The sequence below is a fragment of the Nelusetta ayraudi genome, unplaced genomic scaffold (assembly GCF_046127955.1).
Source record: "Nelusetta ayraudi isolate G7.1 ecotype Tasmania unplaced genomic scaffold, CSIRO-AGI_Nayr_v1 ptg000135l, whole genome shotgun sequence".
Taxonomy (NCBI): Eukaryota; Metazoa; Chordata; class Actinopteri; order Tetraodontiformes; family Monacanthidae; genus Nelusetta; species Nelusetta ayraudi.
Window position 1 is genome coordinate 2,147,501 of NW_027466185.1, and position 26,196 is coordinate 2,173,696.

The 26,196-nt window shown below is 44.2% G+C and overlaps 2 protein-coding genes and 1 long non-coding RNA gene across 8 annotated transcripts in view; 2 read left to right on the forward strand and 1 right to left on the reverse strand.

Annotated features, from left to right (window-relative positions):
* Positions 1 to 1,775: 1,775 nt before the first annotated feature.
* bcat1 (branched chain amino-acid transaminase 1, cytosolic) lies at positions 1,776 to 12,236 on the reverse strand. The gene is made up of 10 exons (XM_076051769.1): positions 12,036 to 12,236; positions 10,361 to 10,570; positions 9,559 to 9,669; positions 9,321 to 9,440; positions 9,039 to 9,196; positions 6,055 to 6,197; positions 5,238 to 5,323; positions 4,957 to 5,097; positions 4,102 to 4,176; positions 1,776 to 1,850 (listed from the first exon to the last, which is right to left on the reverse strand). Exons 1-10 carry the CDS (start codon positions 12,063 to 12,065, stop codon positions 1,812 to 1,814), a joined length of 1,113 nt encoding a protein of 370 aa, XP_075907884.1. The 5' UTR covers positions 12,066 to 12,236; the 3' UTR covers positions 1,776 to 1,811.
* LOC142905217 (uncharacterized) lies at positions 9,330 to 10,448 on the forward strand. The gene is made up of 3 exons (XR_012929508.1): positions 9,330 to 9,466; positions 9,561 to 9,704; positions 10,326 to 10,448. It is a non-coding gene; the product is annotated as an uncharacterized LOC142905217 (long non-coding RNA).
* Positions 11,045 to 26,196, forward strand: part of lrmp (lymphoid-restricted membrane protein) — a 33,291-nt gene continuing 18,139 nt past the window's right edge. For 4 of the 6 annotated variants that reach the window (XM_076051735.1, XM_076051739.1, XM_076051740.1 and 1 more), the window contains exons 1-16: positions 14,167 to 14,318; positions 15,800 to 16,566; positions 17,614 to 17,715; positions 18,147 to 18,321; positions 19,380 to 19,441; positions 19,534 to 19,609; positions 21,315 to 21,473; positions 21,571 to 21,688; positions 22,189 to 22,239; positions 22,382 to 22,459; positions 22,729 to 22,785; positions 22,924 to 22,983; positions 23,520 to 23,584; positions 23,694 to 23,787; positions 24,122 to 24,268; positions 25,232 to 25,333. In XM_076051735.1, coding sequence (XP_075907850.1) covers positions 15,855 to 16,566; positions 17,614 to 17,715; positions 18,147 to 18,321; positions 19,380 to 19,441; positions 19,534 to 19,609; positions 21,315 to 21,473; positions 21,571 to 21,688; positions 22,189 to 22,239; positions 22,382 to 22,459; positions 22,729 to 22,785; positions 22,924 to 22,983; positions 23,520 to 23,584; positions 23,694 to 23,787; positions 24,122 to 24,268; positions 25,232 to 25,333 — 2,058 coding nt within the window. In that variant the 5' untranslated portion in view covers positions 14,167 to 14,318; positions 15,800 to 15,854. Of the gene's footprint in view, positions 11,931 to 14,166; positions 14,319 to 15,799; positions 16,567 to 17,613; positions 17,716 to 18,146; positions 18,322 to 19,379; positions 19,442 to 19,533; positions 19,610 to 21,314; positions 21,474 to 21,570; positions 21,689 to 22,188; positions 22,240 to 22,381; positions 22,460 to 22,728; positions 22,786 to 22,923; positions 22,984 to 23,519; positions 23,585 to 23,693; positions 23,788 to 24,121; positions 24,269 to 25,231; positions 25,334 to 26,196 lie in introns of those variants that run through there. The other 2 variants (XM_076051736.1, XM_076051738.1) reach the window with 2 other exon arrangements.

A 26,196-nucleotide genomic window follows, 5' to 3' on the forward strand; every position in this document is an offset into this window, starting at 1 on the left:
CATTTGTGTGTGTGTTTATGTGTGTGTGCTGTCTGTCTGCCTGTTTGTTTGTGTAAACGAAGATGTGTGTGCAGAGCCAAACAGCTAAGGGCTCTCTGGTTTGATGGCTTTCTGTTATGACTCCATTATGCTGAAGGGTCTGGTCTTGTTCCAGGTTCTATGTGGGTAAGAGGGAGTGTGTGTGTGTGTGTGTGTGTGTGTGTGTGTGTGTGTGTGTGTGCGCGGCGGCAGGAAATCACTCCTTCTACATCGCCAGGGACGCAGGAGTGTGTGTCTGTGCCGCAGACTCACACCCCTCCTGAAAGCAGTTGACTGCAACCCGCCCTCAGATTTACACCTACTTGGACTGAGCCGCTGACGCACTCACGTCCATAAAAGACATTTTTGCGTTTATGCATCCTATAAATCGATGCGCAACTCCTTCTCTCTCTCTCTCTCTCTCTCTCTCTCTCTCTCTCCCTCACTCTCGCTCTCTATCTCAACGCACACGATCTTCTGAAGTCTCAAATTAATTTTAAACGCCGGTGTCACTTTTGATCCCCTCACTTCCGATGCCCTTCCTCCGCGTTGAGCCCACGGCGCAGCGCTTTATTCCAAGTTGGCACTGGGTCATTTTAGCAGATCCAATGTTGTTGTTGTTTTGTTTTTTTATTTATTGGTTTTCCTGGCTTTCTTTAAACTTTTGTGATGAGCTTCATGTTGCACTAGCCGCAGGTTGGTGCTTCTTTTCGGCCTCTGGCACTGGAACACACAGTTAGGTGACAGTTTGTGCAACCTTGTCGGTTTTAATGACAAAGTGGACATTAAAAATGATTAATAAAGCATACAGAGAGAGGGTAAAAACTTTATTTAAAGCATCTAATGGTAAGAGTTACAACATTAATGTTAATCTCTGTTTCAACTGTAGATACTACTCTGAAGTGGACCCACTTTTTTTGTAAATATTAATACTTATTGCTCACACACCTTTCTCACTACTTTTCTCACAGATTTTGCTCTAGTGCAAACCACATTATTCTCTTTTACACCTATAGATCCCCAGAAAAATTACACTTTGGGCCTTTAAGTTGCCTGTAGCAGGATTAGAATGTTGTGTTTTTACATCAATAATGTCATTTCTTTAGTGTGCAAATTGTAATTTAAGTTTTAAAACACTTCTATGACCATAAAGTATTCAAACAAAAAACAATGAGAAAAACAGAAATTACATGTGTTTCCTTTTGGACCTGCAGATGTATGACGTTGCATTTGTGCCCCTTTTAATTTGTGCAAGTAGTCTGAACATGTGAAGCAGTTTAATCGGTTTCGTCTTAAGACAGAACACTTGCAGGTCTTACATATGTGATGGTGAAAACAGTTGTTAGCTGCTTGTAGATTCTGACCTCGTTTGTTTGACGCCTTTTCCTCCTAAAGGTTACAATGTCTTCACTGTTTGAGGGAAATAGAAAGACTAATTGCAGACTGTTAGAAAGAGGCCCTTTGTAGCGATTTGCAACTCTTACGCTAGACGCGTGTAATTGTGTGAAACTCGCAGACGCGTCCCTCGCATTCCAGCTGCAACAGCAGCTTCCTGAGAGAAACGAGGGGACAGAAGCTGGCTGGCCTCCTGCAAGTTATTGTGCAGTGTTGCATTAGACGTTAGCCTACTTTTGTTAATTATTGGGTACAGTTGTGTGTTTGTCTTTCATTTAAGTTGAGGGATGAAGTGCATGAACACGGTGAAATTCAAAATAGTTTCATGCATGAATGTTGTTGTTTTGTTTGTTTGTTTGTTGTTCACTTAGCGTGCACTCCAGGCTTCTACATCACAGCTACACCAGGAGGGTCCAGTCACTGGGTGTGCGTCCAAACTGTAGGAGAGCAAAAGACATGAAAAAGTTGACAAGTCTTCCTAAGTTCCGAAAACTACAACAACAGCAAAAGAAAACCCCTCATTGGAGCGTTCAACTTCTCTCATCCATTTATTTGCGAAAACCAAATATCTGCGAGCCAATCTGCGAACTCAGCCCCCAACAACAGAACGCAACACGGGGAGTGGGAGGGGTGGGGGGGGTATAAAAAAAAAATTAAACAAAACATTCCCCAATCCGTGACAGGCGCGGAGACAAATCCAATTATTTGCGTCTCATGTTGCAAATTTGTTCTAATGGTCGGAGTGCGAAAGTAAATAAATGCCTGCGACGGGGAAACAAAAGGATGTGATTTCTAATTAACTTGAAAGAGGAACGGCGGGGCGACTTAGTAAACCCATCTTTCATCTGCTGCCTCGGACCACTCATTTGTTTGTTGCACAATGTTGTCTTCAACAGGGGAAGAAAGTGTGTGCGCGCGCACACACAAACGGAAATGTCAACAGATTTAGCTCGGCACGCTCGACGCTTTCCAGCATGTTTTTTTTTATTTTTTCATTTTTTTGCAGATTTTATTGTTCATTAAGCTCCTCGGCGCCCCCGCCAGTCGTCCTCCTCCTCTCCCACTTGTTTTCCTCGGCTCCATTCGCAGGCATCTTGGCTTTGAAGATCACAAAAGGCTGAGGCAATAATTAGGTTTGTGCAATTACCGCTGGCTTAATGAGAGAATGCGGGAGTTTTGCGCTCGTCCCCCCCTATCTCCGACTCTCCACGCTCCTCCATTAGGAGCCCAGCTGTCGTCTCCCACCCCCACCACCCACTACCCACACCTCTGGAGCATTCTGACCAGGGGAGATGTTGTTTGATTAAAACAAACAAACAAACAAATAAATAAATAAGATCTGGTCAAGGCATTTTATAAAGAGAAATCGCAAAGGGAAGATAAGCTAGTGGCCAACGACAACAATGAGGCTCCGCAGTGGGAGAGACAATGCAGAGAAAAACACTACGACGAAGGTCGTTTAGGAAATAAATGCTGTGAATTAATGCTTGGATGACTAATGAGGGGATCAGGAAGCGCCATGAAGCTAATTGGGTTGACTTGGCAAAGAAATCCAGACCTTTCATTTTGAGATTTCAAACGTGACGTCCAACACGTCCGTCTTTGAAAGCTCCAATCTGTAGCCTTTTTTCAAGCTACCCCTAAAGTGGGCCCCAATGGAAGACATAGCTTAAACGCGATGCACTTATTGTCTGGTGCGTTCAGTTTTTTGACTTGTGTGATGGTGGTGTCCTGAATACACACTGCCATGTGTTGCAGAATCAAAGTTTTGGGTTTTTTCTTTACATGGTTTTGAGAAAGTAATGGGGTCTCTCAGAAGTTGAAAGATTGTTTGTTTTTTGTTTTTTGGTTGTTTGTTTTTAATTTGATGTACCCCTAGAAATAACATTCCAAGTCAATTTCGGTGACTGGACTTCTTCCTTCTTCGTATTTGTCACCTTACATCTGTTTGTCTGCTTCAGTTTTTCTTCAGTTCGACCTGATTTTGACTCACGACTGGGCCTTTTTCAGAGAAGAGCCTGCAGTCGTACAAGTTTCAAAATTTCATACATGCCACAATGAGACGTCCTCGAAGTCTCGGGACCTTAGCACCTCTCAAGAAAGAAATAATAAAAAAAAAAAAGAAAAAGGAACAGGATAACATTCAATTAAGCCCCTCCAATTCCACTCTACCTCCCTGCTTTCCCCAACTGATAGTAGGCTCATTACTTTAAACAATTACACAACAGTCAGCGATAGATAGAACACTCATTAAGGCTCTCATCAGGCCTGCAGCGGGCGACGTTATGAGTTTGTGTGGACCTGCGGTGGTGGGGAAAGTGAAGAGGTCGCGAGCGAGTCATTACTCATTACCCAATAACAAGTGTAGTTACGGGCAAACAATGCGCGCAGATGGCGTTTCCCCGCATACGCCGGCGTCTTAATGACTTTATTCCGTCCCTAAATGACGGTGACTAACTGGCCCATGGAAGCGAGACGTTTGATTGGTTGATGTTTTTTGCCTCTCAGCAGCCACTAATATCATATTATCCAGCTTCTTGATTTTAACTCTTTTGGTTTTATTGCATTTTTTCCCCTCCTATGGCAAAAAAGAACACACCACTGAGTGTCGCCCAGCGTAACCTGTTGCCACCTGTGATACTGAGAAGCCCAGATGTGTTGTCAGCTGTTATGGACGCAGCCACCAACCTTGATGTCGTTGAGTTCCAGAGTAATCCGTGAGGCCAGGCATGAGCTCTCATTCGGAGCGGGGATGTGCAAGATCTGAAATTGCGCAAAAAAAAACAACCCAAAAAAGCCTGAGAAATTGGATGAGATCCGCAAATGTGCTTGTTACGTAAAAAAAAATGTTCCATTAGGAAGAATTATGATATTAAAAAGAGAAGCCACAGGGTGCAGATGATTCTCTAAAGAGATGAGCAGATTTCCGAGAGCCTCAGATGCCTTAGCCTTGAGCTCCTAAAGTTTTTAAAGGTCTTGCACCGCGCCAAGTGACTTCGGTGAAGATTCCTAACAGTGTTATGTCACTGAACTTTCCAGACATGAGAAAAGTCCAGTGTCATCTTTTCTGCCTCACAGTCTGGAGTCTCACCCCTGTGATTTGCAATAATCACGTATTGTGTTTAGTATCATAGTACTGTGTTGTTGCAAAAATGCTTTTCTGACCTGCAGCAGGTGTTATATTTAGCCTTCTGTTTACAGCTTCCTGCTAAAACTGATGCTTTGCTGTCTAGAGAGATGAACAAACGCCTGGCTACGTTGTCACTAACCTGGGAAAGGTGGAATTGTAGAATGAGTGCCCTTTGTGACATCACATAAGGTTGATTTTTATATTCTAAAAAAAACGCATGTAACTTTGTAAAAGATGAAGTCAAGTTGATGTAAGTGCAGGATGGACGTTTCTCTGTGGCCAAGGTTGCCACAGTTGCAGTCATTTTTGCATTGCATGGGACGTTTAACAAAAATGTGTTGTTATTGAAAATTCACCGAATTCAAATTTGTTTTGAATTTGAATTACAATTTGTCTGTCTGGTGGATGATTACCTTTCCCTGGTAAACGATTTTTCCAACCGGACAGATCAGGCAGGCAGTGCCAGAACCAAACATCCCTCTGACCCGCTGCTCCTCCAAGGCAGAGCACAGTTGAGTCATGGTCACGTAGCGCTCCGCCACCACGAAGTCTCCCTGAAGGGGCAAAGAAAACATGGCGGCAAACTCGAAATATCGATCGGGTTTATTCTCATGTTTTATTTATTTATTTATGTATTTATTTGTTTGTTTGTTTGTTTGTTTGTTTATTGGGGGTGGGGGGTCATCTCACTGACCCATTTCCTGTTGAGATCCAGGACGCTCTGTCGGGTTACTCCAGGAAGTATGATGCCATCCAAAGGGGGAGTTGCAAGTTCCTCCTCTGAAAAAACAAAAAATAAAAATGAACACCACACTACCATTCAAAGGTTTGGGGTCACTGACTCTTTCTCTCTTTCTGACTCTTTCTCCATTGAACTCCATTGTAACCAGTTTTATGAAAGGATGATGTTGAATGCTCTGCGATCATTATGAGTGCTTGAAAATCAGTCAAGATGTACTTAACAACTATGGGAACATTGTAGTGTTTAATGAAAACCATTTCCAATGTCTAATTAAAAAGGATTGAGAGAAATCCAAGTGTGCAAAATTCTATGTGAACACCCAAGGCAGTTTTAAAGAGACTAAAATAGAAACCATGATGCTTTGTTTACTCTATTATGGTTTAGCATACACAGCTGTGTGAATATAATACAAAGCCTCGTTTTTTTTAAAAAAAAAAAAAAAAAAAGTTTACAATTTTCTTTTGCAATTTCAAAGGATTCAAATTATATAAAGATGGCCGCATATTGCACACTTAATATTCATTCTGTAAATATGAATATTAAGAGGTCTCCCTCTATTTAACGAGACTCTTCTCTCGCCCCAGCTTGCTATGTTCTCTGAGGACACAAAGGACACTCTATACTCTTTATATTTATAATATATATGCAGTTACGTAGTTCTGCCAGTAGATGCCACGCTTGCATCATAAGCTGCAGGACCTCGACAGAACATCTTTGTTTGCTCAGCCACCCCGCGCGATCAGTGAGCTGTAAAGCTTTGGAGCCTCACCTCCATCCTCGTTGACCCAGTGCAGGAAGATGTTCATGGTCCCCGCCTCGGTGATCTGGTGGTCCTCCCCGTGCAGCCACAGCACCTGCTGACACCCGTAGTCCACTGCTTCGTACTGTGCGGACAGAGAGCAGCCATAGTTCCTGCGGAGATCCGGGGTTAGATGTCAGTGTCAGTATTAATTCAGAAGGGTTTGTTTTCACACAAAAAAAGCTTCCTGTTTAAACATTACACAGCAATAAACAAGTACATACATACATACATGCATACATACATACATACATACATACATACATACATACATACATAAATCTGAACACTTGGTTGAAGAGATTAGTCATCATTTTTTGATTTTTTCCTCGCAAAGAGACTTTGCTATGTAATCGTATGTATCTAAGATTGCATCACCATCAGTTGAACCACGGGCACGCCCAATGCCAGTGAGTAACACGAGTCATTTGGCTTCTTCTATGAAGGGCTATATGAGCATGCCACGCTGACTGTGAAGTAGGGCCTGCTTGTTTTTGTTTTTTGTTTTGTTTTGTTTTTTAATGATGCTGATGTTTAATTTGTTTTTACGGTTATTTTAATGATTGGCTCAACAACAAAAAAAACAACTGGCACCTCATGCAACTCGTGCCCAGTGTTCAAATAGGTTTGGCCGCCACTCTAGTACAAGATGTTGGTTCTATAGTGGGGGGAAAAAAATCAACACAGCTGAGCTTTCTGTGTCACAACCAGAGGCGTTTCTTGCCATAGGCGAACTAGGCGAATGCCTAGGGGCCCCAACCCCCCCCCCCGGTGGCCCCAAAGCTGCATGTTCAGCCTCTTCTGTGGGGAATTACGTTTTTATCTGTAGCTATCTCATGTGTTTATTACACCCCTTTTATGCTTAAAGAATAAAAGTAATATAATAGACTATATCCAATGTTTATAATATAAACACACCTTTATTTATACACTCTAGAGTGATAAAAACTAAGATAGTAAGTGCAAAAAACAAATGTTAAACTATTTACAAATGAACTTAAATAACTATTAACAATTTTAAACTTTGAAACTTAAACTTGTTATGTTTCTTTCTCTGTAATCATCTGCCCTGTTTTTTTAACGAAAAAAACAAAAGTCCGACGGGAGCCGGCTCCCGTCGTTCACGTCAAAGAGCCGGCTCTAGAGCCGTTTCGTTCGCGACCGACTCATCACTACGATAGAGCAGTAGTGAGGAAAAACAAAAGAAAAACTTGTCTCGCAGTGTCCCGAGTGTAACTTTTGATATGACACCGAGTTCTGGGACTCAAGACTAGCTTAAAAATATGTATCGGGTTGGCGACTCTGCTTGGTTTCGGCGCACTGACGTTCTCGTTACCTCCGGTGCTCGTACTAGGTGCTAGGTGTTTTGAATTCAGGTGGCACCGGAGGCTTGAATAACTGCGGTGGAACCAAGTCTTGTTGTCCCACCGTTTGCACACAACATCCTCCCGTTTGCTACTCAGTGCTTCGCTATCAATTTTGCCGAAAACCCGTGCAAAGTACGTTCCGTGTTGTCTAGACTCTAGATGAGTATAAAAGAAAATGCGAATCAACGCGATAATGTCCCGACGCGAATAAATATGAAAAAAACAACAACTTTATGTTCATATATTGTCAGGCACAGTTCGATGTAGAGAAGTTTTAACACATATTTAACAACTGGTGCCGTGCTGTGCATCTGGGCACTTTCTCCCCCGGAGCCGGCTGCTCTCCTATTGGCCGCGCCTAGATGTCGTCACAGCGCGTTGATGCTGTGGCGTCAAACGCCACCCTTGCGCTCTGCTCTGCTCTCTGCGCGGCGTTGCGCTCTGACGCCGACGTCGCACATACACAATGAATGGCTGCGCTGACGCCACCCTGCGCTTGACGCGTTCAGTCTGTAGGCACCTTTATTTATTGTTCAATGGAAGTTGTCTCTCACATATTTGACACTTAATGTTATTTTAGCCTTATTTAGGATTCATTTACTAAGCTTAGTGTGTATTTTATAGGCCCCGATTTAGAAGTGTGCTGCTGTTTTATAATTCAAATAAATATTTCATGGAAATATTTCATTAAGCATGGTTTTGACTATTTTAGACTATTGTGGCAGTGGATCATTTATCTTAGTTTTATTACTTTAACTAGTACAGTGTGTAAACTAATGCAAAAAAAAAAAAAACTCTTAAAAAGGGACAATTTTGTAATTGGGTAAAAGCTTTAAAGGGACGCTGCAATCACAATGTTTAACATAAAAATAAATTAATTTTAATTTTCCTGTATTACTGCAACATCACTGTAATAATAAAATAGGAATATGCATCATGATGTATTTGCTTGATGATCCAATGAGCTTTGGCTTTGCAGGAGCAATTCTAAAATATTTTGGCGCTCCAGACATTGAGCCAGAGGGATCTCCTGAACGCATCTAAGTGTGTTGGTCCTGGAGCTGACCAGGAAGCTCCAGGACCAACACGTTCCTCCGGACCTCCTTCTGTCCAGGTGAATAATGTGTGTTATTCTTAGGTGTCATGCTAATAAGTGTGAGACTAAGGTAATTAAGCATTAAGTGTTGGTTTGTTTTTATTGTTGCACTTGTGGGTTTGTTGGATTTTCTTATTTAAAGAAAACATTTTTTTAAAATACTAAATTTGTTCTATGTATTGACATGTGTAGTATTCTTTTCCTTGTATTATAGTGTTTTTTTTTATCAGTTTAACTTGCTTGAGTGGCTCAACTTAAGATGTTTAATTTTACCTGTAGCCTGTTTTGCTCATGAAGTGTAATAGATGTGGCAGTAAACCATCTAAAGGGATAGGAATCTCTTCATCACAGTTTGACCAACTAAAGGCCCCCCTCTTGCCTAGGGCCCCCACGGAACTAGAGATGGCCCTGGTCACAACATATTACAAAACAAATGAGGATTTGTCATGGTCACATTTTTGGGTTTTTTACATTCCCCTTTTTCCACCTACCCCCCCATTTTGCAGTCCCCAGTTCCACCTGTCCAGGCTCGTACGTATTTCGGATCGGCCCACAAGGAAATGGGCTCCGTCTGGTTGAAGTAGCTGCCCGCCAGAGACAGGATCACGTAGAGCAGGGCGCGGTTCGGCTTCTTCAAACCCAGGGTGGGCTTCCATCGCAACACAAAAGCGGTGAGTCGTTTATTTATTATAATTTTTTTGTTTTGTTTTGTTTTTCTCTCGATTCAAGACAACTTTAAGAATTACTTGTTGGATATCGCGGGTTCACCTTACCTCGGTGCCGACGAATGCGGGCCTGACGTACAGGTCTGACACGCTAGAGTCGGGCACCCAGTCCTGCTCAACCTCCACCAGTCGCCGGATGCACTCCAGCAACTCGGACTCGTCAAAAGCCTAGAGGGAGGGAGGGAAGTACAGAGGTGAAGCTGAAGCAACAGTTTCAAGGTCAAAGAGTGTTTGCTTTTTTTCTCTCCTTTCATTTTTCCTTCTGTTTCCCGTCTCTCCATCTTACAGGAAGACAGGCTCTCTTGGCAGACTTTGACATGCGCTTCATGTTGAGCATCGGCCTGAAGAAGCGGAGTCGTCCGTCATCCCCACGGGACACCTTCAGGCCTTCAAACAGCTGGTGGGGAAAATAAGCAAATTTACAAAAGCGAGGTGCTGAGAAAAAAGTTCATAACTGTCTTGCATGAAAAAATACTGAAGTATAAACTTCCAAACAGAGAAGCAGACATTTCAAGAGCATACAAATAGCAAATCATTTCCTCCTCTCTTTTCAGCTCAGCTCAGCTCAGTTTTATTTGACATTTTTTCCACATGTACGTGACATACAAACAAATTGATATTACGTTTGTCACTGTCCCACGGTGATGATAAGACAAGTGGGAAAAAACGGTAAAGTGAACAGGCACAACAAATAAAACCACGCATGTCTTTATGCAAAGTAGTCATCTTAGTAGTCTGTCTACCTTAGATGTCTGATGACTTTAAATTTAAAGTGGTCAGACATCTACTTAAAAAAAAACAAAAAAAACAGAGTTCACAGTGTGAATGCAAGAGGCAGCAGCAAAAAGTTTAATGTATAAGTTAGAAGTTTTAATTGTGCACAATAGACAGGAATTGAGAATTACCGATTTTTTCTGTTTCTGGCCTGTTTGTGACCTACAACGTATTCTTGTCATATGTGTTAAAGTCATCAAGCTACAGCACTACAGAACATCTTCCCCTCCACAATAGCCTCTAATATTTTTCTTGCCCTGTTTTGTTCTCGTCCCTTAGGTCGGAAGGTAAGACCGCGGGATTAAAAGCTCCACCTGTATGGCATAGTGCAGCGACGAGCAGGCCGGGTGCATCGACAGGTTTCCAAAGGGCTTTATGTGCGGCGCCTGCCAGCCCTCGGCCACATCCCACTCCACGGTCAGCATGTGGTCAGTGAAGATAGTCCCGAAGGGGATGTCGACTGCTTTGGCCGAGAAGTCTTTGGTTTTGGGAGTGGATGTCAGTTCAACCCGCAAGTCAGCCGCCTGAGATGGAAAAATAAATGAAGACGATAATCGGACATAAGCAAAACACCAACTACATGCTTTCGAGGTTGCTGTTACTCTTTGCTCCCAGTCATAGCTGTCGAATGAAAAGCTCCGTATTTACAGTTAAGGTCAAAGGAGAACCATCTGTTGTTTGTGTTGCACCTGTCTAGATAACTGACGAATGATAAATGCCAGCTGAAGCAGTGGCCAGATATAAACACATCAATGCTGATCATAGAAAGAGAAAAAATATTTCCTAGAGTGATTGAACAGGGTTTTGCTTTTTTTTATATGTATTAAAAATTATTTTATGCTACATGTATTTTGATAATGACCTGATAATGGCATTAAAATGTATTATTAGTTTTTTAATGTACTACACTCATTTTTTGCAGTGCATTATTAGTGATGGAGTCACTCTAGGGATTTTTGAAAACCGTAACCTTTTTTTAAACAAAGAATAAGAGCACTTTATAAATCCCACACTGGGGAAGAAAAAATGCCTGATCACAGCAGCAAAGCCAGTTTAAAGTCAAATCCCCTCCTTTGGAACAGCCACCTTTCACTTGTCTGCCATTAACATATTTGTCCCAGTCGACTGGGATTATGCTGGCTCTTCATCCCCTCCCTCCCGGCGCTGGAGGGTTTCTTGCGCCATAATCCCAGATTACCCAACGAGAAAGTGGCCGGCGAGCACAATGCGGCACCGCGCAGAAGGTGTCAGAGTGTCGCTTCACTCCCAGCTGATGTTTGGATCTCATTTTCAGCTCATTTTTCCCTAATCTGTCCCTCCTCAACCTTCTTATCCAAACCATTTGTCACCCTGGTGAGCGTGCTTGTGTGTGTGTGTGTGTGTGTGTGTGTGTGTGTGTGTGTGTGTGTGTGTGTGTGTGTGTGTGTGTGTGTGTGTCTCCAGTGTGCCTCTAATCTCCCACCTGAGCCTGCTGTCTACCTCGCAGGCACCCAGGGTCAGAAAACAAGCAAAGCTGCAGCTACTTAGTGTGAGCTGGGAAAGTGGATTCTGCTGAGCAGGTCTGCACCGGCGGGGAAGAGGAGGACATGCACAGGTGGACCGGACACCTCTTACACCACGCACACAACCTCCACAACCTGGGGAAAAAAACGTCTTCACCGGACAGGCTAGGGTGAAGTGCCCAGGCTGACTCGGAACTTTGGTTGAAGTAGCTGTCAAACGACTGTGACGGACCCTGAAAAACCTCACAGCACTGTTCTTGGCAACATGAGTGCGACAAGCGTCGCCGGGATGTCTTCTACGTAAAACCTCGTAGAGGATTTTTTTTAGGCGTTGGGGAGCCGAGGAATCATCAAGATGCTGCCGCTGGAGCAGCTGCTGAGGGTAGGTTGTCTTTCAAGTCAATGTCAGTTGTTACTCTCACACCCACGAGCCCCCATTAAGTACATTAGTTGTTCAGGAAAGTAAAGAGCCTATAATGTACAGTACCTTGAAGCTCGGAGCATTGTTCCCAGCCATGGTGTTGGGAAAAGTCTTCTGTGGAAACACTTCCAAGCTGCGTCCTTCTGAAATAAGACCAAACACAACAGCTTTCTCTCAAAGACAGCTAGTTAAATACTGTCTGATGCATCAGGTAAACACAACCGGGATGTTGTGAACCTACCTGACTAAAATGTGTCCGAACCTGCTCTAATTGCTCAAGTAATGCGTCGCCACATAAATGTAATCAGTTAATAATTTGCACACTTGACTTGAGAAGTGCTGTGTACAAGCTGACAAAAAGTCAGAAGAGATCAGCAAGACCACGCAGGCCTTTTTAAACTGAGAGACCGCAGAGCAAAAATGTAAATTATGCAACAAGGGTTAGAATTGCAGCTAGTGTTACCTTCTGGACGGCCGGGACGTCTTACTCGGGAGCAGCTGTTGGTGGAACTTTAAAAGCAGCCGTGCGAATCGACCTCTTCCTAAACGGCTTACTGCTGGCCTATGGTCTTCTCTTATACTTTGGCCGTGGCGTGACTTCTGATAAACAAACAATTTCAGTCATTTGAATATAATAAACTAATTAATTTACTATACATCATCATCATTATTTCAAATATTTGATCTATTGCAAGTACACAATGAGTCAAACTCCAAGGAGCTGCTATGTTGTGTTGCTGTGTTGTTGAGTTGCCCCAACAAGTGACGTCATAAACCATATGGTGCAGTTGGGTGTTGAACGAGTTGCACCGCCTCTGTGACAGTTGAGGCAAAAGAAACAGAGTTGGCGCAAGAAGACGAGGCCTCATTTGAACCTCAGTATAACAACAACAAAAAAGGACTAAAGCTGTATTCTAGTGTTGGGTTGTGAACTCAGTGACATTCAGAGCAACTTCTGGGCCAAACGGGTAAAACTCAAGTCAAAGTCAAAGAAAAACCTACTCATACGTCAAATCTTCAGGAATGATCTTGAGAACAAACTTACTCATAGTGAGTACATTTGTTTGGAAGTTTGTTTCAATGAACATCAGCAGAGCCGGCCCAAGGCATAAGCGAAGTAAATGACGGCTTAGGGCCTCAAGGCCACTAGGGGGCCCCCAAGAGCAATCCCCCCCCCCCCCCCCCCCCCCCCCCCCCAAAACCAAAAATAATAAACCAGATGACACATTTCCAGTAAGAACATTGTTTAACTGTTTATTTTTGTTACTTTCAGTAAGACTAGATGATATACCTCACTTTGTGCTTTATCACTTGGAATGTTGTGTAAATCAACCCCAGGACACTCTTGTAGCTGGATGTGCTACCCTTTGAGATTGAAAACCATATGTGGCACCCTGGACATGATCCATGATGCATTAATTGAAATTATTCGTATTAAGTTTGCATTGGTATTAACTTATGTTTCTGATTATTTTAGCTTTGGGGATACAGCAACAGCATAATTTCAACGTGTAATACGTACATGTGTAAAGACATGTCAGGCCGTCAATAGGATGTAAACGACACTGCCAGAGCTGCATTGAACTCATTGTAGGTGTGTGAATGATCAACAATCAATGTTGGCTGAAATAGAGGGGCCCAAAATCAAATTTTGCTTAGGGCCCCGTGGAGGCTTGGACCGGCCCTGCACATCAGAGTTTAATTTTGTGTGAACTTCTTTTTTTAAGTGATTTTTTTTCCCCAATGTAGACAACATAGAGGAAGATAGGTTGAATAGTTATATATTGCTGGGAAGACGAGGATTAAATAGAATATGTCGTTTCCGAATCATTTACCAATGATTCCACTGTTGAAGTGACTGCTGTGCTCCCTTAAGGCCGCTAGATGGTGGTGTTGGAGGGGAACCGTATCAAACTTGTGTCGAGATATGGGCTGTGTAATGATATAGTAAAGTCTTCACCTTCATTTCCTCGGAGAAAGACACGTTTAAAAATACCAATGTCACTGTTGATGGCCAAAATAAATGGTTCAGTAACAAGAACAGACGTTGGAGAAGAGTTGAAGACGAGTTAAAGAGTCGAAGGAGGTGAATTTGGGGGGCGAAGAATGAAGAAAAAATGTTTGGAAAAAAATAAATTCTACTGGTGGCGCGGGGTCCAGTATTTGTACTTGTTTTGGTAGCTTGGCTCAGATGTGCTAATTTCCGCTTGAGGCTGCGCGCGCCTGCCGTTCTCGAGTCGGGACGCGTGCGGCATCACGCCGAAGCGCGCGCTTTATCTACCCTCGTGCGCGCGGACACTTGCTCAAACATTTTTGCCTGTGGGAATTTCTGCTCCTGAGCTCAGCAAGGTAATTAAAGAACAAACATTTTTCCCCCGTCTTTCACAGTTCACCGCAAGAATGTAAGCCACCGGCCAGAAGGAAGCGCGTGTAATTGAAAGGCGCATCGAGCCAGTCGCGTGTTTGTTCGCGTGAAGGGAAAAGAGCACGGTGGGGCAAAATTGCGCGATAATGTGTCAGCGAGTTTGTCGCCGTTGTGTGAATGAATTGCTTGATGTCAGTTCGTGAAACGTGACGAGAAATTTGACTCTGTACAGAAGTAGTGCGCCTTGACTGCGTTGTCAACCCTAATTAAGTGGGCCCTTGCACACCTGTGGTCCCTGCTAAGGAACGCATTTGCTATCATCTCCTTCCACTAGAAACCCAGCCAGATTCGAGGTTAGGCTTGTTGTCAGTATATTTGTATTTCTGATCTCATTTCCCATCTCATCTCAGCTTGTGCTCAATTCACAGCAACCATGGGTTTTTTTCCACCACCGTTTTGCTTGCTCTAGTTTTTGATAAGAGTGTGCTAAAACAAACAGTTTTCTTTTGGAGGTCTGCCCGTTGTGATGTCACCAAGGATGTTGACAGCATACTGGTTCTTGCCAGTATTCCATAAAATACCGTATTCTACCAGTCCTGAGCTATTTCCATGGCTACTGAAAAATTGGAAATCTTGGACCACACAGACACATTTTGCATCTTGCGTCTTTGCAAGACTGTGGCTGCGCTTTTTTTTGTCTTTTTATTGTCCCAGCAATACTAAACTGTTGTATAATTTTCTTCAAGCCTTTGTTTTGCAGAGTTCGAGTCATTGTTTATTCCAGTAGAGACCAAAAACACACAATCAGTGATGGAGCGTTGGAGATGGAACTTTAAAATGTCACACAGAAAACTGTGTCTCTCGGACTAGACGCTGAGTGGCCAGTGGCTACAGATGCACTGAGAACACAAAGCTCCTAAATCGGCACATTCCTTGTTGATGAATCGGCAAATGCTAAATTTAGAAGGGAAATCTCAACTAAATGTAACCTTTGGTTGTTCAAACTCTTAATTTATACATTTTTGTGTTTTCTTTTTCTTTGGAAGGGGAATTAGGGACATTGGTATGTTAGAGTGGGTGTTTTGGGAAGTGTCATTGTCTTTAAGTTATATAATGACCAAATAAACGTTCCATTCATTTCATTCCTTCATAACTAGATCACGTTCAGAATAATGGGCGCATGCGAGAAACAACAAATAAAGTGGCATTTTTGTCAGGAAGTTGAACCAAGTGGTTTGCCAGTGAATGCAAACAAGAGGGCTGAAGCATGTAGAGATCAATGCAGCTTTTTGATAAAAAATTTTTTTGCAGAGATGCCCTCTAGGGTTCAAAGTAAATATCAGAGCTGATAATCCAGTTTGTCATTATGGTGGTAATTTAATAGCGCAGTAACTGTCACTTTACCCAAGCTTTTTTCATTTTGATGTTTCTAGTAACTCCCTTCGCTACGCTTCCTCTCCTTCAGATTTCACCCTCGCCTCAAGCCGGGAAACCAGAACTCTGCCACCGCCAGCAGCAGCATGGCTTACTGCACGCCGCAGCCCAGTCGCCGTCACAACCCCGTGGACAGCATCTGCCGCAAGCTGCAGACTATCCAGTGGCGTGGTGACCGCGAGCCCAACTCGCCCTTCCAGATTCCCAAGATCTCGGCCGGTAGCGTCGGCAGTCCGCAGTGCGCCGCCCGCCGTGACCTGGAGGACATCCTGAAGAAGAGCGCCGTCCACAGGGACAAGGAGGAGAAGCGAGGAGGAGAGGAAGGAGGAGGAGGAAGAGGAGGAGGAGGAGGAGGAGGAGGAGGCGTGGGAATGCCGAGCTCGAGCGCGTCTAAGAGGAGCGCGGCGGGGCCGCTAGTGCCTCCGTCCAACCCTTACACCTCAACCCCTGCCAACATCACCTACACCATCACCAGCACCCTGGGCGAGAGAAAGGGCGCGGACGGTGGCGGCAGCAGCAACTCGAGACAGGCCAAGGTGTGGCAGAGGCACTGCTCCACGCCCACGGGCCAGGCCAAAGAGTCCCCGTACTTCACCTTCACGCAGGGGCCTCGGCCGGTGCAGCCCAGCGCCAACGAGACGTCGTGCGGGAGCCCCGCCATGAGTCGTACCTTCACCCCGAGCCACGGCACCCTCTCCTACAACCTCAACTTCAGCTCGGCCGACCCGGGGGACGGGGCCGACGGCGATCTGCCGTACCCGGCCCTGGTGGTCAAACGGCTCTCCATGGGAGATGGAGGTAGGGAGAGGGGGGGGTCTGGAAGTCAATTTGTGATCAGGTACACTTAAAGGTACAGTGTGTAAAATTCTGCCATCCTCGTGGTGAGATTTTAGAATGCAATGCTCATTCCGCTCGCCCTCCCCCTGCCGAGCTTGCCAGTGAGCTACGGTAGCCTGCGCACAAACCTGGATACCTTGTCCACCTTCTTTGTTGGTTTATTTGAGGACGTGAGCGTTCACCCTAAATATAAAATGCGCTGTCAGGTGGGCTGGATTGTCCACTCCGGGCTTCCTTAGAAATATGGCGGTACAAGACGGCAGCTAACTGGGAGCAAGACCCTTGATCTATGGATATTCATATTCTAAGAGTAGGAAAACCAAATTATTTTAATGTACTTTCATTAATATATTTGTGTACAGTATTTTAAGCTTTTTACAGTATAAAAAGCATAACTCAGGCCAAATTTTACACACTGGACCGTTGATGCTGCTAAGAGGTGGTCAACTGCTGGAGTGTTAAACCCTTTTCTCAAACATCTGGGTTCTAATGTTTGGACATTAGAATCTGTCTTTTGTTCAAAGGTTAAATATGGTTGCACATCAATAATCGATAGAATAAACTGTCTGGAGGACAGAAGGAGCATGGGCGTAAGATAGAAAGATAGCTGAAAGATAGACACATGTTAGTTTAACATTCACTGTTAAGTGAAAAATTCTGCGTTATTTGAATTTCTTTTTTTCAAGAAAGGTTCATTTTGAACTACAGGAGGCAGCTGCGAAGTTTGTAGTTGTGTCATTGCTCCCTTTGACAGAAAGTGGCTCGTATGACCGCCCATAAAGCGGTCAGGTTTGTTACAGTGCCTAAAGCAAAGTGCATCATGTGCTTCCACTGCCACCCGACTCTCTCTCTGTGTGTGTGTGTGTGTGTGTGTGTGTGTGTGTGTGTGTGTGTGTGTGTGTGTGTGTGTGTGTGTGTGTGTGTGTGTGTGTGTGTGTGTGTGTGTGTGTGTGTGTGTGTGTGTGTGTGTGTGTGTGTGTGTGTGTTGCACATGCCTGGGATCGGAAGTTTCTTCGGATATCAAGAAGGAGAGCATGGCAGAGATCAGCCTCCTCTGTGAGGAGAATCTGCTCGACACCATTTTCTACGCCTGCGACACCCAGCGCCGAGGTAGGCCGGGTCACAGGGTTTTTTGTTGTTTTTTTTTTTGTCTCAGCTCATTTGGAATGTATCGTCTGCAATGTTACGAGATCACAGATGAGTATAGAATAGCATTGTTTTTGCTTTGCATAAGGCAGAATAGTTTCTAGCAGCTGCACAAAGTCTGCAGTGTCCCCTGTGCCTTTTAAAGAGAAAAAAAAGTTTCATTTGACTCGGTAGCCTTTAAGGTTTTTATTATTTCATTATTTTTTTTGCCATTAACCAGCCTGTGCATCCGTTGCTTACTTAGTATCTGGACTCTTCTGGATTGTGATGTTGGCGCTCTCTTTTTGCGACGAGATTCTTCTGGGTCTTCCTACATGTTCGGTTTCTTGCAGTTTCTTCAGTTTCTCTTCATGCCTTACTTATCTCTGAATCTGCGGCTGCCCTCCGCACTGCAGGTAAAGTGTTTGTGTCCCACATCGTGGACTACCTGAGGCACACCACCAGCCGCAGCTCAGAGGACAGCGGGCTGGAGGAGCTCTGCAACATGCTCGACCCGGAGCACAAGGACGTGTCTATCGACCTGGACACGTATCACGCCGTCATGAAGGAGTGGATCGATGACTGCCGCAGGTACTGCCCATTCTAAATTAATAAACAATAATAATAATTTTTTTAAAAATGGACAGGAATGATAGTGTTGTGGTAATCCTGTTCTTCAAATTGCTGTAGAGAAAAAATATGCAGATCTTATGATAACATTGTGCTTCTGGCTCAGTCAATGTTTTAATGTGGTCTAAAGTATTACTTAGAGTTGGTGTCATTTTACTTTCATTTCAATTCACTGCTACAGTATAGAAAAGTGTGTTTTGGATCAGCCGCATTTTCTTCCACATTAACTATGCATGCAGTTGCCACGCAGACATGCAACTGCAAAAAGACCACAGGTGATCCAAACTCTTTCCACCTTTGGTTCAGCAACTCATGGGAGCCTCGAAACAAATCAATATTCATGTATTATTCATGCATTCATTATGCAAGTGTTCCAGTGTTGCTCAGCGTTGCTGATGTGTGTGAAAGCATTAATACCTAAAGGGATCTGTTATCATGGATATATTAACTTGTGTGTATGTTTGCAGTCGGCTAAAATAAGTGTTCTCGTTTTGCGAGTGATAAGCGCTGATATTAACACAAAGAGTTGGGAGAAGCTTTTGTGTTGTGCCGCCATGTGTGTACTGTTTGCAGTCCTTTTTTATTTGTTACCCTGACATTACAGCTTGTATAAGGAAGACGTGAGATCATGTTGGGCCTCAGTAAACAACTTTGCAGTTCTCATTACCATTAGATGCTGCTAAGACCTGCGCGCTGGGCCTTTTAAAGGTTGCAACTTGCAAATAATCCAGAGCAGTCTTCTGTCTTACATATAAAATTCTTTGCCTGAGCACCATTAGCGAAAGTGAAATAAGCTCAGGCTGAGTGCCAGTGAAGAAAGCTTCACTGCTGCGCGTCTGGGATCCGTTTGCACATCACATACAGGATGTTGCAGGAGTCTCCGACTGCACAGAGAGCTGTTTTCACAGCGCCTGTTGTACCAGGCACTGAAAATAAAACAACTCAACAAATCATCTTGCACATTCTCGGCACGACTGAAGAGGTGTCCCGAAATGTTCACTTTCTCCGTTGTGTCTCAGGGAAGAATCGGCAGCAGATGAAAACACGCAGGATGCAGTCAAACTCAGGGACAGCCTGTGCGGTAAGTGCGTGTCCGTGTGAAAAAAGCAGCACAATCTGTCCACATCCAGACATGTAAAGTGTTTTGTTTTGTGTCTCCTGTGTGTTTTTCAGCCAAGAGGTCCATGCTGCTCAACATGACCTCGGGAAGCTTGGAGGCCTTTGGAGGAGAAGCATCCAGAGCCGAGTTGTGAGTCATTTTCAATCAGTGAAGGAGTGTTGCGCGTTTCTTGCAACTTGGCAGCACAACGCTTGCTTGCTAATGTCTGTTTTTAATCAACTATAAAAAAAAAATGCTGCTGCTGGTTTGGAAAAATATTATATATCTTTTATTTTGTTTCTATGACAGACCCGATTGATTAGCAATAGACTCCGAGACACCTTGGAAGCAAGATCTCCTCGTAACACTTTTTGAGTTTGATTTTTCAACCTTAGCCAGCCCTCAAATGCTCTGCAGGCCAAGTAAAGAATATACTGTATACTAACTGGCCAGATATAGTTGTGGCGAGAGCGAAATGCAGCGCGATACAGGGAAAAGAAGATTGGGGAATGGGATGCATGCTTAAAAACTCAACTGCACCTGAATATTGCATCTGATCAGGCTTGTGACATTTTCTTAAATTTGATAGATTTAAAGGAGCGATGTACAAAATACAGCAAGTAGCAAGTAACAACACTGCAAGCAGCCTGGGTGAAAAAAGAATATTCATAATGTAAGGGCCCTTAGAAAACAGTGAATTTAGTGCTACTATGTTTCGTTCAGTGCTTTGTCAGACCTTCCTTATCTGACCTCATCTAAAACAAGATGGTCATGAGGAAGTCCCACGCAGAGGGAACAAACACAAAGGTATCAGCGAGATATCGGTGCTTCTTGTGACATCACAATGGGCTGATTTCCAGTATTGTGTGTCTAACCACACGCACGCATTTGCCAGCAAGTAAGAGATAGGCATCTGTCATTTCATTGGGAGGCTCAGCACGCATAGTAAATTATGCTTACCAGAAGCAAACATCTCTCTGAGCCGCTACTCCTTCAGGGCAGAGCACAGCTGACTCATGGTCAGGTAGCGGCCCTCACCACAAACTCTGCCTGAGGGACAAAGAAAACGCTACATTGTGTGCTAGTTTGTTTGTTTTTCCCCTTGTAAGATCCAGGATGCTGCGTTTACACCAGGAAGCACGATGTTATCCAGAGAGTCGCAGGTTTCTCCTTTAAAAAAAGAACGGAAAAAGAACAACAAAATGAAATGGAAGAAAAAAGGTTTAGTAATCAGTGGAAAGAAAAGAAGAGCGTTTATTCTAAATGTTGAAAAAGCTAAGGGAACCAGAGTTCGAGCTGTCTTCTTTTCACGACACAGTAAGCTTTTATCTAATGACTCCAAAGTCATTTTCTTACTGAACGAGATTCAAAATTTATGTTGACTGCTTGAATCCATTTGACACGCGTTCGGTTTTTAGTGCCAGGGACTTTGTCAGTGTTGTTACCGAGATGCCAAGCAAGCAGTTTAACAGCCACACTTTCATTGTTTAAAAAACAAAGGAAAATGTTCTATCTATATGTCTGTGTACATTTTTAGCATCCCATATGAGGAGGGGGAAAGAAATTCCCCAAGAGCAGCATGTGATGACTGACGGCAGCCGACTGTTGCTGTTACTCTTGAGGAGTTTAGTGCTAATTTAGTGTGCTGCCTTATTTAACCTGTTTATAATCATGAGAAATTATCAAATCAGCATTTTCAGAACACAAGGTGTCCATACTTGTGCATACAAAACCAAAGGGGGAACTGATACCAAACCTAATGCCGTCGAAAACACTCGAAGGTTCTTCTTAAATGAAGTCGCGACTGAAAAATTGTCCAGTGAGCAGACGGCCGCCTGCGTTCTCGCCTCCCCAGTGAGACGTCGGAGTTGGTGTACTGCGTCGCCGACCTTCAGATGAGCAACCAGAAGCTCCAGGAGGAGGTGCGCAAGCTGAAGCAGGTGGTGGAGGGGATGGAGGACAGCAACCAGAAGCTGGCCGAGGAGAACGAGGAGCTCCGCAACCAGGCCAGGGTGTAAGCCAGACCCTCAACCTCTTCCGCACCCAACCTCCGCCCTCCTCACTGCTCCCCGGCGGCGCGTTCACTTGTCTGCGCGTCTCTCTCTGCGCAGCAACCAGCAGCTGGCCCAGAAGGAGAAGATCCTCAAGGAGGAGGTGGAGGAGATGAAGGTCACCCTGAGCTGCACGGAGGAGGGCCGAGCTCGCGCCTCCGCGCACAGCAAGCACGTGGTCAGTTGGCACGAGCAGCTCGACCGCATCGCCGCTGCAATGTGCTGTTGCTGTTTTTTTGGTTGTTTGTTTTTTTCCAAGCCTCCAAGCAACAAAACCGAATGTGGTACAAACTTGAATATCTGGTATTCAGCAGGGAACTTGCATGCTTTTGTGTCATTTAACTTCAGTGTGTATAAAGAAAAATAAGGATTATTATTTTTATATTAAAGGATGCAAAGTAGTTGTAATACGTTACAGCTGTAATTGTTGCAGTATTTTTATCATTTGTAGTGTTGTCGTCACTGTTTTTAATGCATCCTTCCAGGAAAACGCTTTGATATGATTTTCACACCATGCAGATGCAGTGTAAAAAAAAACATCAGGTTGTGAAGCTGCACATTGCAAAGTCATTGGTGCCATGAGAAAGTTGAGCTTTGAAAGTTTGTTTAATGGTTTGAATAGTAAAGGCTGTTGTCTGTTTGTTGCTTGTTTTAATCGATGACATCCTTTTTTTTCAGGAGAGGGAAAACCAGAACCTCATTTCCAAGATTGCTTCTCTCCAGGAAGAGGTGCTGCACGCAGACGCGACTGCCATTATAATCCACATGCGCAGCCGCTGACTTGTCACCCGCGAGGTCACATTCTTCTCAGAGCTCACCTGAAAGGAGGCGAGCAGCTGGTCTCACTCTCCTCTTCTAACGTGCTCCACAGAACTTCAAGGCCACCATGGAGATGGACGAGCTTCAGAGGAGAATCACAGGGCTGTGTGACCTTAACGGTGACCTTCAGGTGCCGGCCGCTCTTCCCTCCCTGCTTCTTTTATATATTTAGCTCTCCGTTATGACATCCTCCCACTCTCCTGCCCAATACTCTCCTCACTCGCATGCCGTCTCTCTGTTGTTTGCACTTCCTGTCGTTCTCCCTGGGACGTTTGAGGCAATACCCCCAACTTCCTTCCTCAAAAAAAAAGAAATAAGCCCGTTCATTGTTGCAATGCGCCCCGGTCATAATTATAAGCTGTTGTTTACCGTACTGTCATTGTCTTTTGCCTTCCACAGGTGCAGATTCACTCTTTTGATGCTGTTTTTAGCGAAAAGGAAGGACTGATTCAAGAGGTCAGTGCCCTGTGCCGCTTTTTTTTTTTTTTTTTTGGTCATTGTTGTTTCCATGATAATGCACTGCAGTCGTGCTGCATTGAAGTAAACATTGCAGTTTTAAACCTTGAGTTGTCTTGTGCTCGTTGGCTTTTGCAGAAGAACCGACAGATCAGTGATATGAAGGCGGCAGTGGAGGAATATTCCTCCCTCACGGAGGTAAGTAGTGTCACATCCTCCCATCTTCTCATCTGTGTTCCATCTCCATGTCTCAGCCTGCAGCAGCCTGAGGCATAATTATTTTTTTGAATGTGGGCACAGTGTCGAATCAAGACTAAAATTCATCGCAGATACGCATTTCAATTGAATTGAGCTCAGTGTGCGTCGATGCTCATTGTCAATCTGCCCACAACACCATGTGACCCCTCTGATTGTTTGAATGTCTATACTTCTGTTCAGAGGAAGCCTTGAATTGTCTCAATGCTAACACTTTTACTATGTGCAAGAATCATTTTTGTGTTAAAAGCTAAAAGTATGCTGAAAAAAGAGAGATTTATCTAATCTTACATGTACTGTATGATTAATGTAACAAACTCGAGTGAGCATTTTCTCAGTCCAAGAGCTACTCGCTGACCCGCTATGGGAACTCTATCACCTGCCTCCAGAGCAGAGGTCACATGGTCGACAAGGCTACAGGACTGGGTAAACAATTGTCACGGAGTGAATCGTGTTTGTGTCTCCGTTGTTGATTGCAGCTGCTGAGGGCAGACAAGAGCAAGCTGGAGAACCAGATGCAGATGATGCACCCAGACCTTGCAGGGTAAATAGATGCCATTTGCGGTGCAAAAAAAAAAATCATGCATCTTTTTAAATCTATGATAATTCTCCCCATCTGGCTCTGACTGTAAATTTCTGCTCCCCTGCTGCAGCAGCGGTCTGTCCCTCTCAGTGGCCTTCAGGTTGAACCAGAGCATCCCAGGATCCCTGCAGACAGAACTGGCTCTGGCACAGTCGCCACTGGAGGTCAGCACTCCCTCACTTTGTCCCATCTGCCCCCACTACCCCACCTCCTCCTCTTTCCTCTCACATTGAACCTTGTTTTAATCCTTCCAACGTAACTTTAAGTGGTTTTATTTCATGACGGAGAATTTGCGCTGGGCCAGTGTCGTGTGTTATGAATGCCAAAACTCTGTATGTGTGTGAGTAAATCCACAAAGAGGAAATGTTTACATCAGCCAAGCGCTTTCCAATCTCTGTGAAGAGTCCCCAGCTGCCCACTTATCAACAAATTGCGAATCGCTGTGTGTGAGCCTTAGGACGGCTGTTGCTTCTGTACGCGTTGTTCGTGTTCCTGCAGGTCCCTCACGCCGCCGACCATTTCTCCACCTCGCTGAGCGTGGCCTCCCCTCTGGACGAGACCCTGGACAGGGAGGTGTTGTTGATGCTGCAGGGACCCGCGCCAGAGCACATGGCCCAAGAGTTCCGGAGCCTCGTGAGCAAACTGGTAACCGCGTTTGGTTCATTGTTACTTTTTCCCGCGGACAAAGTTTTGGTCGGTGAGATCGCCGATGTAACAATGCGTTTCACTACACATCAGACACAGATTTTCCCCGTGCATATAGCCTACATCATGCCAAGTGCGAGTGTCAAATTCAGTAGGGCGGCTCCCATTATTTGTATACTATGTTAGCAGTGTAGTTTAGTTTAGGCATGTTTGTCGAAAATCTGTCAAGAAAATCAAACAATTCCGCAGTTTCAAATCATAGAGAGACACTAAAATGAGTAACAAAATAAAACAAAGCAGCATCTAAACATACCCGAAAAGGAGTGAGAAGTAGAACTTGTATACGCTCACCCCTCTTACAATGACTGATATTAAATGATTGCATGTTCACTTCTGTGCTCATAGTACTACTCTTAAAATAAAGAACTAAAATTATTAAACAAAATACTATTAAATTTTAGATACATTTCATATATATTATATAAATTTAAATATATATGTACTCTATATATGTTATTTGTATACTTTGAAAAATGTTCAAAATTCCATTAATTATTACATTTGTTTTTTGCGCCATTTCAGAAAAGTGATAATGGCAGCAGTACTGGCCAACCTGTGTGACCCACTGTTTATGTCTGAGCAGCGTTGATACTTTTGCAGACATTTATTAACGTCAACACTGGCAAATGACAACTTGAAATAAAGTGTCATCTTTCCAGTTGTGAGAGCAGCTAGCAGCTACTAGTCTACCGCCAGGCACGGCTCACCTGTATGCTAATGCAAAATTGTTGCGTTTAGATATGGGTGAGATGTATAAGGTGACTAGGCAGAAAAATAATACCGCTCATTCACTTGTGCAAAGAATGTTGTCCCTAGCACCCTACTGTTCTGTTCCTGTTACAATAAGCTGTGCACAAGCCTGCTTGATACGACTTTCTCTCTCTCGCTTCTCTCCTGACTCAGAAAAGGGATTTCGCCGGGGAAACCAAGGCTGTCTTGTCCACAGTTGAGTGTCTGATGGATGACCTCACACAGATGGGTGGAGCCTCGGTCAACAGTCTCCAGGTCAGATCACGACATCACCCATATGATGAGAAGACTTTTTCTTTTGGGGGGTTTGGGGGCAAATCCCCATGTTAAACCTGTTGTCAGGTCTTTATTTTTCAATTGCGAACAATGGGTGGATCACCCGATTGGCAAGGACCGGCCTCCTGAACGCCACCATTGAGCAAAGCGAGCTAATTGGTTGAAGGGATGGCCTTTTTTTTTCCGCTGGTGGTTGAGGGAAAACTGACAGCGTGTTTTTTGTAGTGACACCACTTCCAGCGTCAGTCGACTCTGCGGAGAGGGTCAAGCTTTCCTTTTTCTTCTCAAACACAAGGATCCACCGGCACAGAAGTTGATCTGCAACCTAAAAATACAGTGTTTTTTTTAATGTGACTCATGAAATTATATAATGCCATTTCCATCTTCCTCTTTCCTCACCTGTTATCTGTTCCATCTATCCATCCATTGCTGCCTTTCTGCACTCTTTCCATCGCTATCATCTCTCTCTCTTTCTCTATCTATCTCTCCCCCTCGCTTGCTCGCTCCATCCCACCCACTGTATCTCGCCTCTCTGGAGATATCTCTCACTCTCTCTCACTCTCTCTCTCCCTCTCTCTCACTTATGTAATTCTCCAACAGGGCCCAGCCAAAGCCACGCTAGTTAGTCAGCCTGTTTGTTCTGTGAAATCCTCCCTCTCTGCAACTTTCCCGCATCCCTCCCCGTCTCTCATTCTGCCTCCCCCCTCCTCCTGCATTGTTGTCACTCTGCATTCATTAGACACGCACGGCCTCAAAGCGGGGTAAACACAGCAAATGAGATAGAAATCATTAGCGGAGCGAGGACGTGCTGGTGCAAGTCGGTCATCGTTTTTTGTTGTTTG